The sequence below is a fragment of the Hemiscyllium ocellatum genome, chromosome 30 (genome assembly GCF_020745735.1).
Source record: "Hemiscyllium ocellatum isolate sHemOce1 chromosome 30, sHemOce1.pat.X.cur, whole genome shotgun sequence".
Lineage (NCBI taxonomy): Eukaryota > Metazoa > Chordata > Chondrichthyes > Orectolobiformes > Hemiscylliidae > Hemiscyllium > Hemiscyllium ocellatum.
The window spans coordinates 35,380,051-35,396,853 of record NC_083430.1 but is presented as its reverse complement, the minus strand read 5'-3'; the positions used below and the strand labels follow the sequence as shown (position 1 = coordinate 35,396,853).

At 43.0% G+C, this 16,803-nt stretch overlaps 2 protein-coding genes across 2 annotated transcripts in view; one reads left to right on the top strand and one right to left on the bottom strand.

Moving 5' to 3' along the window:
* The window catches only part of LOC132830004 (lysophospholipid acyltransferase 2-like), a 93,929-nt gene extending 84,714 nt beyond the window's left edge, over nucleotides 1-9,215 (bottom strand). The window contains exon 1 of the mRNA XM_060847462.1: nucleotides 9,142-9,215. The gene's annotated coding sequence lies outside the window, so the exon portion shown is untranslated. The remainder of the gene's footprint in view (nucleotides 1-9,141) is intronic.
* Nucleotides 9,216-11,670: 2,455 nt separating this feature from the next.
* The window catches only part of e2f2 (E2F transcription factor 2), a 45,330-nt gene continuing 40,197 nt past the window's right edge, over nucleotides 11,671-16,803 (top strand). Inside the window, exon 1 of the mRNA XM_060847299.1 lies at nucleotides 11,671-12,206. Within this exon, the coding sequence (XP_060703282.1) occupies nucleotides 11,961-12,206 (246 nt within the window). The 5' untranslated portion in view covers nucleotides 11,671-11,960. The remainder of the gene's footprint in view (nucleotides 12,207-16,803) is intronic.

The window sequence follows — 16,803 nt, the reverse complement described above, 5'->3', positions numbered from 1 at the left end:
TACACTCTTCTTGAATCCTTCATCCTTGCACTTGACATCAGCAAAGCACCAGCCTCGGAATATCTTTGGAGCTTGATATCAGGCCAACTCTGTTGCCACTTGACACCTTCAGCCACCTACTGTTGAACTGAGGGACAGCCAGGACTTACATACTTCTGCCAGGCCACTTTGCACTAAGACCGTAAGACCATAAGACATAGGAGTGGAAGTAAGGCCATTCGGCCCATCGAGTCCACTCCGCCATTAAATCATGGCTGATGGGCATTTCAATTCCACTTACCAGCGTTCTCCCCGTAGCCCTAAATTCCTCGAGACAACAAGAATCTATCAATCTCGGACAACCAGGCAGCTCATGGATCTATGAAGGACTTTTACACTGACAAGGAGACAGGCATCCTATACATCTTAGCTTGCATTTTTAATGCACAGCACTTATTTGGCAGTATCTAGCCTCAGTGTGTTAGCCACATTTTTAGCATGGATGGTCTTTACTTCAGAGTTACAGGCAGCTAACCTTGTGGTTTATGCTGCTTTTCAGTGGAGAAGGAGACACAAGCAGCTTGTGGCAGTGGGAGCAGTGAAGTATAACTATATCAGTCACAAACTGGGGGGGGATATATTGTTGTGAGGTTCAATGCAGCATCACCATGTGTTAGAGCTGATGTGACAAAGCACACTGCAAAGCACAAAAGTCAAAGGGAGAATCCTTAGTGAGGTGAAGGTGGGTTACATTCAGTCGGAGTACCATCAGAGTCAGTCAAGAGGCTCATCTAATTACAATCCATGGGGTTGTTTAGAGACAGTCAAGTGTTTGGTCCCACATAAATCTGAGCATCCACGCCCTACAAGAACAGGGATTGAACCACAATCAGTCCTTCAGTTCAATTGCAAGCTGTCTGGGATTTACATGTATTTCAGTCAGGATGCTATTGTGAGATCAATCCGGGTATGGCGGCACTGCTTTCCTGCCAAGTCATTCCGGGAGAGAAGGTGTGCCCCTGTCAGTTCATGGTATTCAGTTACTAATACCAAGGGAACTCAACAAGGACAGGCTTTGACATTGTGGGGAAGTGGGCACATCAAATCTGGGGATGAACTTCATTGTACTGGGTCACTGTGAGAATGATTGTAGAGAAAGGTCCAGTTGTAGACAATACCAGGGGTGACCCCATCAGGGGACTGGAAGTGCTTGGAGTGTGGTGGGGTGGGAGTTCAAGCAATTCACAATTACACTGGCTTTGACACGGGTGAGTTCAGGACCAGCATGGGTATGGTAATCTCCAGAATGGTGGGCTCTTGGGTAAAGCTAGCAGCTTAATAATAATGTAAAGTGGCTCAGTGGAAATGGGAGAGGCTGAGGGGCATCAGGGTGACAGGAACAGCAACACAAAATGTGTTGATGTGAAGAATGGGTGGAATCACAGATGGAGCCTGCATTTCACTCACAATGACACAAGGTTGGAACTTTGCCAGAGTGGACTGAAAGACAACTGCGTAATAACTTCATAAAATGACTGTGACCACATACAAAGTGGGAGATGCAAGTGACATTTATATCTATGGCAGGAGAGTTACAAACCTTGATTTTGAGGTCCCGCAAGAGGAAATGGAAGTAACCTCATCCATCTGCCTTCAATTCTGACTTTATCTGGAGGTCATCAATTGTTGAATAATGTAGATAACCAGTTATGACCTCAAGCAATCATGAGCATCTCTTTGCAAGCACTGAGTGTCTCCTCATCATGTAAGTTCAACAAGTACTTTTTTAACAAGAAACTTAAAAGTGAAACTTGACGTTCCTATTTGGCACTGGAACCCATAGCAAGTACTAAAATGCAACACACTAAAATTGCTACATTCTCACATGAAAAGTATGTCTGCAAAGATCTTGACTGTGATTTGTAAAGGAGATTTATGTTTTGGAGGCGGGTGCATGCTACATGTTGGTAGAAGTCTGCTCCAAATGGAACTCAGACACATTATTATCCGAGCATATCATTGATCAGTGCATTACAATGACTTTCTTCAGAAGACTCCATGTCACAAAACGTTTGTCAAGGAGGGTGAGGGCTCAGACGTCCCTTCAATATCACTGAATGAACTCTCTAATTTTACCCAAGGATACTTTCCAACTGAACTGAAATGACCATGACCCTGCCTGGCTTTGCCCCTACCCAACAAGAACAGCAATATCCAGCAGCTGCCACACAGCCTCCAGGTCAGGGCCCACCAGGAAAGGTAGGCAAATAGTAAGACCCAGAGTGTATAGGCTTCACCACAATTATCTTCAAATGTCCAAATGGCATTACCAACGAAGATCATGGATGTCACGTTCCACTGTATCAGAAACCTGACTGCTGCTCGAGGAGTCAAGAGTGTGGTGCTGGAAAAGCACAGCCGACCAGGCAGCATCCGAGAAACAGGAGAATCGAAGGGCTTATGAAGGGCTTATGCCTGAAATGTTGATTCTCCTGCTTCTCAGATGCTGTCTGAAACACTGAGATTTTCCAGCACCACACTCTCGATTCTGATCTCCAGCATCTGCAGTCCTCACTTACTCCCTGCTACTTGAGGAGGACTTGTGGTCACAAAGACTGAATGTAACAAATCCATCCCTCTGGGGAATTAAGGTCACAAAGGTCATTCATTGTTAGGTAAATTAAGGGGACGTGGAATGCACTGTCTGCAACAGTAATAGACTTGCCAACTTTAAGGGCATTTAAATGGTCATTGGCTGGGCATATGGACAAGAATGGAATAGTGTAGGTTAGATGGACTTCAGATTGGTTTCACAGGTCATACAACATCGAGGGCCGAAGGGCCTGTACTGCGCTGTAATGTTCTATTTTCTATGTTCTAACTGGTTTGTTTCAGGGAACAACTGTGAACTTTTAAGGTATCTCCAAATACATGAGTCACGGGTCTATGTGGGATACCACTAATGCTATTTTTGCTAGAGCCCACTGCTTTATATCCTTTCTCCTTGATGGTGACAGTCATACAGCTATGGAATTGGAGTGGTCCACCATCGTTGTCTTCTCCCTATCAATTGCACCCAGTCACTCACTCATTATGTTTGTGAACAGGAAAGGATTCCACTCCCTTAATGTTCAGATAATTTATGACCATTGAAGCCATATTTTGGAGGTCTGTGGCAGATATCCTGGGAGCTGACATGTTATAAATGTACTGGAATATTCATAGGTACCTGGCTCTTTCCTAGATCACAGACCATACAGGTAGGGCAACTAGATGCCCAAGGGTTACTCCGCCAAACATGAGTCATGACAACATCTCCACTGTTTTCTAGCTTACTATTATTACAAAATATCATGGACCCTTCAACATTCAGGTCACAGTGCTATTCACGAAGGTAATTTCAGGATTTTTATCCAGAGGTAGTGAAGGAATGATGATATGATTCAAGTCAGGATGGCTTATTACTTGAAAGGAGATCTGGTGTGATGATTTTTACATGCCTTGGAGATGGTGAGCTCGCAGCTTTGAAAGGGGCTGTCGGAATAGTCTTTGTGAATTGTTGCAGCACATCCAGTAGATGGCACACATTGCTGCCATTGCATTGGGGATGAAGAGGGTGAAGGATTAGAATGGTGGATGGGGTGTCAATCAAGTGGGCTGCTTTTTACTGTACGGTGTTGAGCTTTTTGAGTATTGTTAGAGTTGCACTCAATGAGGCAAGAGGAGACAATAACATCAGACCCTTGACTTGTGTCCTTTAGATGATGGAGAGGATTTGGGCATCAAGAGAATAGTTACTGCTGCAGAGTTCCCAATCTTTGATGTACTCTTATAGCCACAGCATTGACATGGTTGAAGGGATACGTGGTAAGGTTTCAATCAGCTAGTCCTGGTTATTCCAAAAACTCAGTTTGACCCAAATCTATCCTACTTGGCAATTAAGCCTCTTGAAGAAATAGCAATCAATCCTGGTTTTAAAATGCATCTTACCATATCATCAGAAAATTTCAAAAGAAATCAGATAACAAATTATTTTGGAGTACTGTTGAAGTTGGTATTGAGGTATATGTGATACCTAATGTAATTTTTTTCCAAGCTATGATGTGTTTGTCACTGGAAAGCTGTAACTTACTGCCCGTCACTAATTTCCTGGAGAGGCTGGTGGTGGGCCTCCTTTGGTTGTTGTAAGTGAGGGGCATCTGGGCCTCTTTAGGTGGCAGTTAAGAGTCTAAGAATATAGGATGTTTAGTTGTCGATTATTTCTTCATGAGATGTAGGTGTCATTGGCCAGATCAGCATTTATTGCTCATCTTGAATTGCTCGTGAGAAGGTGGTGGTGAGCTGCCTTCTTTATCTGCTGCAGTCCTTGGGGTGTAGGGACACCCATTGTGCAGTCAGGGAAGAGGTTCCAGGATTTTGACTCAGCAACAGTGAAGGAACAGTACATTCTCCCAATGTTTGTGTGGGTTTCCTCTGGGTGCTCTGATTTGCTCCCACAGTCCAAAGATGTGCAAGTTCTGGCTATGCTAAATTGCCCATAGCATTCGGGGATGTGCAGGCTCAGTGGGTTGGCCCTGGGAGGTGCAGGGTTGCTGGAATGGTGGTGGGGTGAGGAGAGGGGGTGTGGAGGTGCGGTTCTGTGTGGGATGCTCTTCAGAGGGTCCAAGTTCCAAGTCAGGATGGTATGTAGCTTGAAGGAATATATAGGTCAGATCAGCAAGTTTCCTTCTTTGATGGACCTTTGTGAATTGGTTAGAATTTTAAGAAAATCTAATGGCTCCTCTTTTACTGAGATTAGCTTTTTCATAGAATCATAGAACCATAGAGCCCCTATAGAATGGAAACAGGCCTTTTGGCCTAACGGGTCAACACGGACCCTCCAAAGAGCATCCCACAGAGAATGGCTCCCCAACACCCCCTCTCCTTACCCCATCCCTGCAACCCTCCATCTTGCATGGCCAATCTACCTAGTCTGCATATCCCTGAGCACGATGGGCAATTCAGGAGGCCAATCCACTTAACTTGCACATCCTTGGGCTGTGGCAGGAAACCGCGCATCCAGTGGTAACCCATGCAAATACATGGAGAACATATAGATTCCACACAGATAGTTGTCTGAGGGTGGCATACCTACCAAGCTGGGATTATAGATAGATTTCTAGATGATATATCCAGCAAAGTCTTATTTACTAATTCAAAGGTCTACCCACTGGAACTGTTTAATCACATTTGCTGCTTGTAGGAGCTTGCCGTACATAAATTAGCTGCTGTGTTTCTTGTATTACAATATTGACTATCCTTTCTCTACTGTAATGTATTTTGTGATGACTTAGTAGATTAATGGGAAGTCAGAAGGTGAAAGGGAAGGAGGAACTTAAAACAGTCACAATCTCTGGAGAAAATATACCAGGATAACCAATAGCATGAAAGGCTGACAAATTTCCCTAATCCAATGTCCTGCTTCCTAGGGTCTTAAAGAAGATGATGCTATGATTGTAATCTTCCAAAATTCCCTAGATTCTATAAAGGTCCCCATGGATTGAAAATCACAATTGTGATACCACTATTCTTCTCAACCTCATCCCTCATCTGAGGTATGGTGGTCCTCAGGTTTAACCAGCACCTGTCACCTACCTCTAATTAGAGAGCCACTCTATGGTCTGATAAGACTATGGCAACTTGACTAGATAAACGATTGACTAACAGGAAATAGATAATTGAGATAAATGGTTAATATTCAACATGACAAACTGTAGCTAGTGGAGTGCCACAGGGTCCCAATGGCATGGTCTCAACTATTTGAAATTTATATCAATAACTTGGATGAAAGAACTGACAGTTTTGTAGCCAAATTTGCTGATGATACAAGATTAAGAAGGAAAGCAAATTGTGCAGATTATATGAAGAATCTGCAAAGGCATATCAATAGATTAAATGCGTGGGCTAAAATTTGACAGATGAAATATAATGTGAGAAATGTGAGGTTGACCATTTTGACAGGAAGTGTAGAAAAACTGAATATGGAGACTACAGAATGTTATGTCCTAGAGGCATCTGGGTATCCTTGTATGTGAATCACAAAATATTAGTCTCTGGATAGAGCAAGTAATTAGGAAGCAAAGGAAATATTGGCATCTATTGCAAGTGAGCTGGAGTATGAAAGTAGCAAAATCTTGCTGTACTTGCATTGGGAATTAGTGAGACCATATCTTAGGTATTGTGTCCAGTCTCCCTACTTAATAAGGAGTATTTTTGGATTGGAAGCAGTCCAAAGAAGATCCACTGGGCTGCATCCTAGCTTGAAGGGGTTATCTTTGGATGAAGGTTGACTGTTTAGGCCTTTGTTCATTGGAGTTCAGAAGAATGACAGGTGATATTTGCTTAGGCAGCTGGGGAAATTTGGCATGATGGTGAATACCCTTGCCAACTTTCATATGTGCACCAATGAGAGCATTCTGTCTGGATGTATCACTACCAGATATGACAACTGTGACATTCAAGATCAGAGACGGTTACAGAGAGTGGTGAACTTGGCCCGGACAATCACAAAGGCCAACCACCCATCTATAGAATCCATCTACCAGGCCCACTGTCAAGGAAAGGCCGCCAGCATTCTCAAAGATCCATCCCACCCTGGTAATGTTATTCTACAACCTCTACAATTGAGAAGAAGCCTGAACACACACACCAGCCGATTTCGCAACAGTTTCTAATCTATTGTTGTTAGAATACTGAATGGACTCACAAACTCTTACACAGAAACATCTGCCTGCACGTATGTTTTGTTTTTGTTGCTGTTTACCTATTATTTACTTATCTATGCTACTTAACTAAGTGATCTGCCTGCATTGCTTGCAAGACAAAGCTTTTCACTGTACCTCAGTACATGTGACAATAAATTCAATTCAATGTTTTAAAACATGTAAGATTGTGATGGATCTTGACAGAGTAAATACTGAGAGGATGTTTCCTCACATTGGGTGCTCTGAGAACTAGGATGCACAGTTTAAAATGAGGAGTTTCCCAATTCAAGGTAGAGATGAGAAGGTTTTTCTCAGTTGTTTCTGGAATTCTGTTCTTCACAGAGCGCTGGAGACGGGGTAGTTGAATAAATTCAAGGCTGAGTTAGATAAATTTTCATTCTGTTGTGGAGCTAAGGGTAATGTGGGGCAGCAGGAAAGTGGCGGTAAGGCCACAATCCATTCAGATGCAAGCTCAAGGGCTGGATAGCTCACCATTGCTCCTATTTCTTTACAATCTTATGTCTGTAGGTGGTGAAGGCACTCAAAAGTTCATTTAATTTAAATGTAAAGGATTTTGGTACAAATGCAGATGGCAATATTTTTTAGTGTATCATTAAACTTGTTATTACCCAGCCATGTTTCCAGAGGCTTGGTAAAAAGATTATGTTACCAGGACAACGCTGCACTAGGGAGGAGTTGCACTTGTTTAGAAAATTATCAAAGTATTTTAATTAGGCACTTTGTTATGTAGTCATTAATCTTATGCAGCCAATTTTGCAGCCTACAAGATTCCAAACAATAACGAAACGAATGATGCTTTAGTTTTTTAATGTAGAATTTTACCATGTAGATTCAGATATAAAACCAACCTATGCCAATGTTTATCCTCCACATGAGATTCCACCTCATCCATTATCTAGGTATTGTTAGATAGCTTTCTCCCTTATCTAGCTCCCTTTTAATTGGTGCTGTTTGTCACAATTACTTGAGCTTGTAGCAAGTTCCATATTCTCTCAGAGTAAAGAGGTTACTCCTGAATTCCAGTGGGCAGGTAACAATCAACCACATTGCTGTGGCTCTGAAGTCACACATGTTCCAGACCAGGTAAGGTTGGCTTTTTCCTTCCCGAAAGACTTAGAATCCTTACAGTGTGGAAACAGGCCCTTTGGCCCAACAAGTCCACACGAACCCTCTGAAGAGTAACCAAATCCAAATCCATTCCCCTACCCTATTATCCTACATTTACCCCTGACTAATGCACCAAACCAACACATCCTCAAACACGACGGGCAATTTAGCATGGCCAATTCACCTAACCTGCACATCTTTGGATTGTGGGAGGAAACCGGAGCATCCAGAGGAAACGCACACATATACGGGGAGAATGTGCAAACTCCACACAGATAGTTGGCCAAGGCTGGAATCAAACCTGGGTGCCTGGTACTGTGAGGCAGCAGTGCTAACCACTGAGCCACTGTGCCGCCCACATTAGTGAACCAGATTTTTCTTTTCCTTGGCAATCAACAATATTGCATGGTCATCATTAGACTTTTAATTCTAAATTTTTATTGAATTCAAATTCCACCATCTGCTTTGGCAAGATTCAAATCCAGGTCTCCAGAACATTGCTTGGGTCTCTGGATTAACAGTCCAACAATAATACCACTCGGCCATCACTTCAACACATGGAAGCATATATTTCTAATTATCTCACCAAACTCTACCTGTAATTTTAAATACTTCTATCAGGTCACTCTTCACCGTCTGCTTTCTCTTTAGTAAAATAAACCCAACTTTTTCTTGAAATTATGTAACCTGAGTTCTTAAATCAGCCTTGGAAATAATTGTTCCACATTCTCCGGTGCCTTCAGAGCATTTTCATATTACTGGTACACACTCTTAATTTAAGCAACCTTGGGACACAGGCTGTGTCAGACTTTGGAACATGCCAGTCTTCAGAGAGATAATAAATTGGAATGCACTGGTTTAGATTGGAATGCTTTAATATGGTAAGTATGGGCTGCTGCAAAACCAACTGATATGATTACCAAGCATTTTAAGTTAATATCATTTGTCTGATGATGTTAAATAACTGCTCGTGCATTGGATTTAATATCCCTTTCATGCATTCCCACTTCACTATGTCAGCGCAATCTGGTTGAGGTCAGAACTATATAAAGGTCAGAACTATGTACCGTACTCCAAGAGAGGTCTAACCTAAGTTGTGTACAAGTTTAAAATAACATCTTTCCTTTCAATTCTATCCCTTTAGAAATTAATCTCAGTGCTCTGACCTCATTAACCTGTTATAACATTGTTATTTTTAGTGATGTATGCATCTGTATCCCTAGAGTTCTTTGCTCCTCTCATTTTGACTCTAATTTTGCACATTTACTAATGTTCACTACCTCACACTTACCTATATTTAAATAAATGTGCCAGATATCCTTTGACCTGCTTCATTCACCTTGTACTCCCACCACAGGCAGATGGATGAACCAGAGAACGGTTTTGGAAATGGCTGTCCTCTCAGGAAACTCCACCTCACAACTTCTTTGCAGTGACACGTGCAGATTTTGCTCTCCCAGTATGATATGTGACATGCTGAAGGAGGAAGTATTTCACTGCTCTCTTGTTATTTCAAAACGTTCAGATTTTTTTTTTGTGATTCTGGGCAAAGTGATTCACTTCCTTTGGTACTCATCTCTTCATTAGAGACAAATAAGTTGCACTTATACAGCACCTAGCCTGAGAGGAGTAAAAAATGGAAAGAATTTGTGACTGGGAGAGGTGGCAGGTGTTGGGAAATAGATTTATTTATAGCCATCTCTGCAACATTTGAATGACGGTGACCTCTGAGACATCATGCTGTAATGGATGGGTGAAAGTAAGTTCCCTCATGCTTCTAAACAGTTCAGGCTTAATGTGTTAACATTACTCTGACTATTATGAACAGTTAGTTTTGAGATCCTATTTCCCTCCCTTCTCTCTCTCACACACATGCTTTGCCACTCCCAATATCTCTCCTTTTCTCTTGTCTCCTTCTGCCCATCTGTTTCTACTCACTTTTTCCTCTCCTCTTTGTTGACTGTTTCCTCCCAATGTGAAAAGGTGTTTTCTTTCTTCAAATTCCACCGCCAAGGCACAATACAGTCAGTTCATACAGCCTTCTATTCCTTGAACCCTTCCTGAATCTGACAAAGACTTGGGTTGGAGTTCCTCCTGGGATGCCGCTGATCTCAGCTGCAATGGCTTTGGGAAAGTTACAATTGGCCACAATCCCTCTGGGTTAAGGCAGAGGTAAATCAGCCAGCTCCCTGTTGCTGCTCATTATCCAAACACCCTGTCATTGAAAGTGCTTTTGTGTGTTGACACTGCATGCTGGAAGGGCTTGTGTGTGACAAGGATGCAGAATTAGCAATAACAGCTTGCATTACTTTATTTTTTTAAGAAAACCTTGCATTTGTGTAATGCCTTTCTCAACCTCAGGACACCATGCAATATTTAATGGCCAACAAAGTAAGTTTTGAAAAATAGAATTACAGCAGTTCAAGAAGACAGCTCATCACCACTTGTTGCAGGATAATTGGCAGTGAACAACAGATGTTGGCCCAACTAGTGGAGGCCACATCACATGGACAGTTAAATACGAATGCAGCAGTCAACCTGTGCATAAGAAGATCCCACAACCTGATTATAACTAGATATTCTATGTTATAATGCTGTTTGTTGAGGATAGAGGCTATCAAGACCCTGGGGTGATCTCCCCTGTTTCTCTTTAAAGCAGTGATGTAGGGTCCCTGACAGGAAAGAGATGTCATCGAAAGGAATTCAAAAGGAAGCGCCTTCAACAGTGCAGCACTCCCACAGTACCCCGGCAGGAATATCAGTCTGGATTACATGCTCAAGTCTTTGGAGGAGTTTTTAACTGTGTTGTGTGTGATTGGATAACCAGCAGCCACTCACTGTAGTGCCAGAGCAAACAGCATTTCAGGAGACAGTCCTAGCGTCCTCCAGTTATATTCAGTCCAACTTGTCTGTGGTGACCAGATATCCTAAATTCATCTACTCCCATTTGCCAGTGTTTGGTCCATATCCCTCTAAGCCCTTTCCTATTCAGACACCTTTTAAATATTGTAATTGTACCAGACTGCACCACTTCTTTTGCCAGCTCAATAAATACACACATCACCCACTGCATGAATAAGTTGCCCCTTAAGTCCCTCTCATTTCTACTCCTCTCACCTTATGCCCTTGAGTTTTGGACTCCCCTACGCTGGGTAAAAAAGACCCTATCCATGCCCCTCATGATTTTATAAACTTCGATAAGGTCATGCTTCAGCCTCTGCTGCTCCAGGGAAAATAGCCCCAGCCAATTCAGCCTCTCCCTTTAGCTCAAAGCCTCCAAACCCAGCAACATCCTTATAATCTTGCCTATACCCCTTCATGTTTAACAACATCGTTCCTACAGCAGGGAGGCCAGAATTGGACGCAATATTCCAAAAGTAGCTGAAGTCACAACTCCTTTACTCAATACACTGACCAACAAGGGCAGGTATGCCAAATGCCTTCTGCATTACTAGGTAGAGAAAGAGAGCAAAATCATGCCAAATAATGATATGGGAATGCAGCTTAGTAAAAGGAAAGCAGGGACTAGAAATATAATTTGTTTCCACTAAAGGATCACTATTGTATCCAAAAACAGAACCCTCTGCGAAATATGAAGGCATTCAGCATGTTGTGGGAGCCTCAGCTGGAGTCAGGTTCTGTGCGGAGCCTGTCGCTTTAAGAAACCGGTTCGAGTGCTGTGATTGGCCACCGCTGTATGTATCCCGGTTAGTTTTACGCCAATCAGCAGCGGGTATTTGCAACAGATGGCGGGAAATATGAATTTCGCGGCACAGGCTTTGGCGCCAGAGGCTGAGTTTCAGACTCTGTGAATCAGGCTGCATTCAGCAGCTAGTACAGTTTCTGCAGCCATTTTTCCCCTCTGAATCAGAGAGGACCTTTCACAATCCATTGCATCCTGCTGCATCCAAAGCAACATTAGCTGCGAGACCCCGTGCAGTTTAATCTAGAGACTTTGCTAATCATTTATATGCCTGCATTTGTTGACTTTGTCTTTTATTTTGTGTCCAAATCCCGGTTTGAAGTTAACCATTTTTTTTGCCCCTCTCTCTCTCTCTCGTTGCAAACAAAAGGGGGAGAGTGGGGGGAAGATTGCAGCCTTGCAAAAAAATGCCAAAAGGAGTTTCCCCAGCCCCGGGCAGGGGGATTATTGGGGTGGTGACTGGTTCCCAGAAAAAACTTAGCAATGTGGAAAATGGAAGTACGGGGCTATGTAGCCCCCAAATCCCTACCATCCCTGCCAGTTATTTCACCCAAATTGCAGGAGCAGTGTACTCTGATCACAGTGATTGTTTGTATGCAACCCCTCAAGGACCTGAAGTTAGAACAATAAGGACCAGCACAGGGCGCCTGCCGGTAAGTATAATTTATAATTTATATATTCATTTTGAAATAGATGTGCATTTATACTTGTGTGTTTAACTCAGTTCCTGCAGATATCAGGTCACTCTGCATTAATCATCATTCAGGGAATTAACTTCGCTATTTCTGACCTGTCTTTTTGCAAAAATACAAAAAATAACCCTACTTTGTATACGTATGGGAGTTGGGGGGGAAGTGGGGGTGTGAAAAAACAGGTTTCGCTTTCTTGCTGTGTAACTGGATCTATTGTAATAGAGAAACAGCTCAGATGGCTGTTTACTGTAACTCTTGGCTGCCTTAATTTTGCATTTATTTCAGGGCAAGCGAAAAAAGTTTCTCCAGCCTCTCGATTTATCATCAAAACACGTTGACCATTTTCTTAGGTGATCAAACTGTCACTGTCTGAAATTTTGCTGGGCTTGTCTTGAGATTTAGCTCTTAGGTTCAGAGGACTTTCTCAATATTTATGTTTAGATATGGGGGTCAACATTTGAAGATTTTGGTGCTTTCATGTATGAAATTCAAATGAATGAAAGTGAAACTAACCAATCATTGGCACTTGACTGGCACTCAGCCTTTAACCTCATCAGTCAATATTTTTACTGGAGGGTGGGGGAAGGATATTTACTGCCAATTATACAGTGTAGGCAGCTTGGGGTTCAAAGTTAAAATGCAACTGACAATACACTGCCTGGCAGAGAACTTTGAAAGAAATTGTATGAAAATGTCATGATTAATTTCAAAAGGTGGGAAAAGTTGCTGCTGAATTTTCTTTTTGATCCTCTTCATTATGAAATATACCTGTTTCAATTTTAAACATCTTCAGTGGCTTAATATTTAGATCCAGTACTGTATCTGAACAGGGCACTCATAGCCCCACTCAACATCTTTGAGGGTGAGGAAATATTAATACAAGACTATGCTCACCTGTGACACCTTTTTTATTATTGAACTCATCGAAGTTTCCTCTCATGGATTGGGGAGCTTGTAAAGCACAGATGATGTCTTCAAAAATGCACCCGTCATTCCTAGTTTTTAAACCATGTCTGATTTGGTCATGGCCTACTTTTTGTTTTTGGGGGGTTGGGGGGGAGATTGGGAAGGAGTTTCTTGTTGACTGATCTGCATTTCTGGGGAAAGACTCCAGTAGTGGAATTTTATTTTTCCAAGGGTGCCTGTATTTATCTCGTGAATGCTGTATAAATGTTGCTGCTTTGTCTCATTGTTCTTCTTCCTATAGGATTGGAGTTCTTGTTCAGCTGCTCCCTCCATTGCTTCTGAAACAGGGAACATCATTTAATCCTCTGAGTCCTACCTTTGCCCCAAATACCCTTTTTAATATATATGCAAACCAAAGATAGTAACAATTGGGTTAGCATTTGTTGAGAGTCTTCCAGGACCCTCTGGAAAAATCAGAAGGCTGGCAAGGGGATTTAATTAGAGGCAAAAATTCAGTTTCCTGATGGGTTAAGGTTTTGCAGTCAAGTTCTCAAGAACTTTCAGATGGATAAACTTTCCTAATCTTCATTCTTAAGAGCCATTTCTGCATTCATTAGCATGTCATGAATGCTCATTAATAGCCCAGCCAACTGGAATTGAGTTAACAGGTGCAATCCCATAATCCAAAATGGCAAGTCCATGTATATACTTGTGTATTCACAGATAGTCTACTCTGGCAGGCACAGGCCTTAATGTGCATACACTATGTCCTCCATACTCAAAACTTCATCGACTTAGCTCCTTTCTAAACAAGTTGTTGCTTTGCGCAAATGTTTAAAGGGTGAAGCCTGACCTGGTTAATCAGCTGGTGACAAGTCTGCCATATGCAAACTGCATCCCTGTAGTTAAATACTTGTAAAGAGTGAGGCATCTCCATGTTCAGCAGCTCATGAGAAGTCTTAGCTTTATGCAGTATGATTTAGATTAGATTACTTAGTGTGGAAACAGGTCCTTCGGCCCAACAAGTCTACACCGACCCTCTGAAGAGCAACCCACACAGACCCATTCCTCTGCATTTCCCCTTTCACCTAACACTATGGGCAATTTAGCATGGCCAGTTCACCTGACCTGCACATTTTTGGACTGTGGGAGGAAACTGGAGCACCCGGAGGAAACCCACGCAGACATGGGAAGAATGTGCAAACTCCACACAGACAGTTGCCTGAAGTGGGAATTGAACCTGGGTCTCTGGCGCTGTGAGGCAGCAGTGCTAACCACTGTGCTACCGTGCCACCCTAAAGTATGTAAGTGTTTAACATGTCAGCGTTGGGGATGAACACTGGGCCATCCATCAAGCCTGCTCACATGAGGCAGCCACATCAACAAACCTGATTGGGGCTGGCAAATGAGGCTGAACTCAATGGCGTCATCTTTTGTGTTTGTACCTTAGTTTTCAGCAATGGCTGGTATGAGACAATCAGTTATGTACGTTGTCAAGTTGTGCTGGAAGGTCAATGAGTTGATGTATGAACTGCTGTGTATTGTAGCTCCTTTTACTGTTTTGTATATGAACCCTGGCAGTTGTGTGAGAGTCAGTACTGCTGGTGCATGCAGTGCTGCTTAGGTAGCTGCAGTTAAGTGACAGACATTGATTGCACATGAAGGATCCATTGGAGCTGCGTGGTAGCCAACTTCCTGTGTTGCTGTTCTCTGCAGATGCAGCTTGACAATGCTAACGCTCACCCAGAGCGACATCGAGTGGTAAGTACTGTGCCAGAAGGCAAGTTATTCACCAAGAGAGCCAGGTTCTCTTGAGCTGCCCACAGGCACTACCTCCACAGCTACCAGGCTACATTCATCAGTTGGGCTGGCCTCTTGTTGTCATCCACAGGGTAAAGAGCTTCCCTTCTCTCCAGGACAGCTCTCAGGAGAGCCTCTGAATGTAATGCCCACCTACCCATAAAAAATTGTCATTTTGCACACGTGTGTATGTAATGAACTGAGAAGGCAATTGCCCAAGAAAACTCAGCCCATACCCCCTGCCTTTGAAACTGCCTTCAAACTTGGGGTGGAATTTTCATTTTGCTTTTTGAGCGAGTGTCTTGAAACAGTGCTTCTTGGCTTCTTTTCTGAAAAATTTGGATTTAGTTTGTAGACTTGTATCCCTTTCATTCTAGGCTACTGACTTACTGGAATTGGTTTCTTCCAAGTTAACATGGCAGTTTCCCTTACAATCTTGAAAACTTTGCTGGAGCAGGTGATGTAATAGGAGAAAGTGAGGACTGCAGATGCTGGAGGCCAGAGTTGGAAAGTGTGGTGCTGGAAAAGCTAGCGGAAGAAATGCTCGATGTCTAGCTGCGTGTCGAACTCATTGACCTGGGAGCGTAGGGGGATGAAGGTGAGGCCTCTGCTGAGGACTGATCGTTCATCCTCAGAGAGGGGGAGGTCTGGAGGGATGGTGAAAATACAGCAGGGCTGGGAGCTAGGGCTTTTCCAGCACCACACTTTCCAACTTTGGAGCAGGTGATGGCCTAGTGGTGTTATCAGGGATATCAGGTTTTCATCGAGAAACCCAAGTAATGTTGTGGAGACCTGGGTTCAAATCCCTCCTTGGCAATAAAACTCTGGAATTAGAACTCTAATGATGTTCATTTGGAACCATTGTTGGTAGTTGGTGTAAGAAAAAACCCAGTTCACTCATGCCCTTTAGGGAAGAAAAGTGCCATCCTTGGGCAGGAATACACGTGACTCCAGCCCCATAGTAATGGTTGACTCTTAACTCCCCTCTAGGCAATTTCAGGATGGGCAATAAAAATGGTCAGGCCAGTAGCATTCATCCTGTCAATGAACAAAGGTCATATTGTACCCATCCAACCCTCGACTGTGTAATTCTTCACTGATACGTGGAGTCCAAGGGTTACAATAAATCCATATTGTACTCATTCCAAAGTTGGGCATGTATCCCTTGGAATGTGAGAGAATAAGAAGTGATCATGTCGAAATCTCTCAGACCCCAGGAGGGGGAGTCTGACAGAGTGAACACTTCTTTTTAAAAATAAAGTTTCCTCTTGTGGTGGGCACCATAACTAGGAGACAGTATGTAAAAGTAAGTGGCCTCCCAAGTAAGAGTAGCAGTTAGGAGAATTTATTTTCTTGATGTCTTGAGTCTGTGGAACACTCCCTCTTCCTGAGGAAGCACTGGAGTCTTGGTAGTTGAATATTGTTAAGGTTGAGCTGGATGGATTCCTATCAGGCAAGGAAGTCAAAGGGAAATGGAAAAGTAGGGTTGTGGGCACAATCTGATCTGCCACAATCTTCTCCTGAGGAGGCCTGAGGACCTGAAAGTTGAATAGAATGTGCTGACTGTTTGTTTGCCCATGGGGGATGCTGGTCCTGATCCCAGTCCTGTCCTTGCTCTGCTGTTCAGATGGGCGTTTTGAGTGAGCCGTTTTTGTAGGTTAGTGATGAGGGTGCAGGAAACCTGACAGCCTAGCTCACTCACCAGTCCAAAGACTCAGACAGGAGATTCATGCTGACTCTATAGTATATTTCTGATGGCACCCCCTCCCTCAGCAGTAGCACCATTTTGGAGGATTGTATACAGTGTGTGGGCAAGGTTGTTTGATTGAACCCTTGGTATTATTTGTGTGGC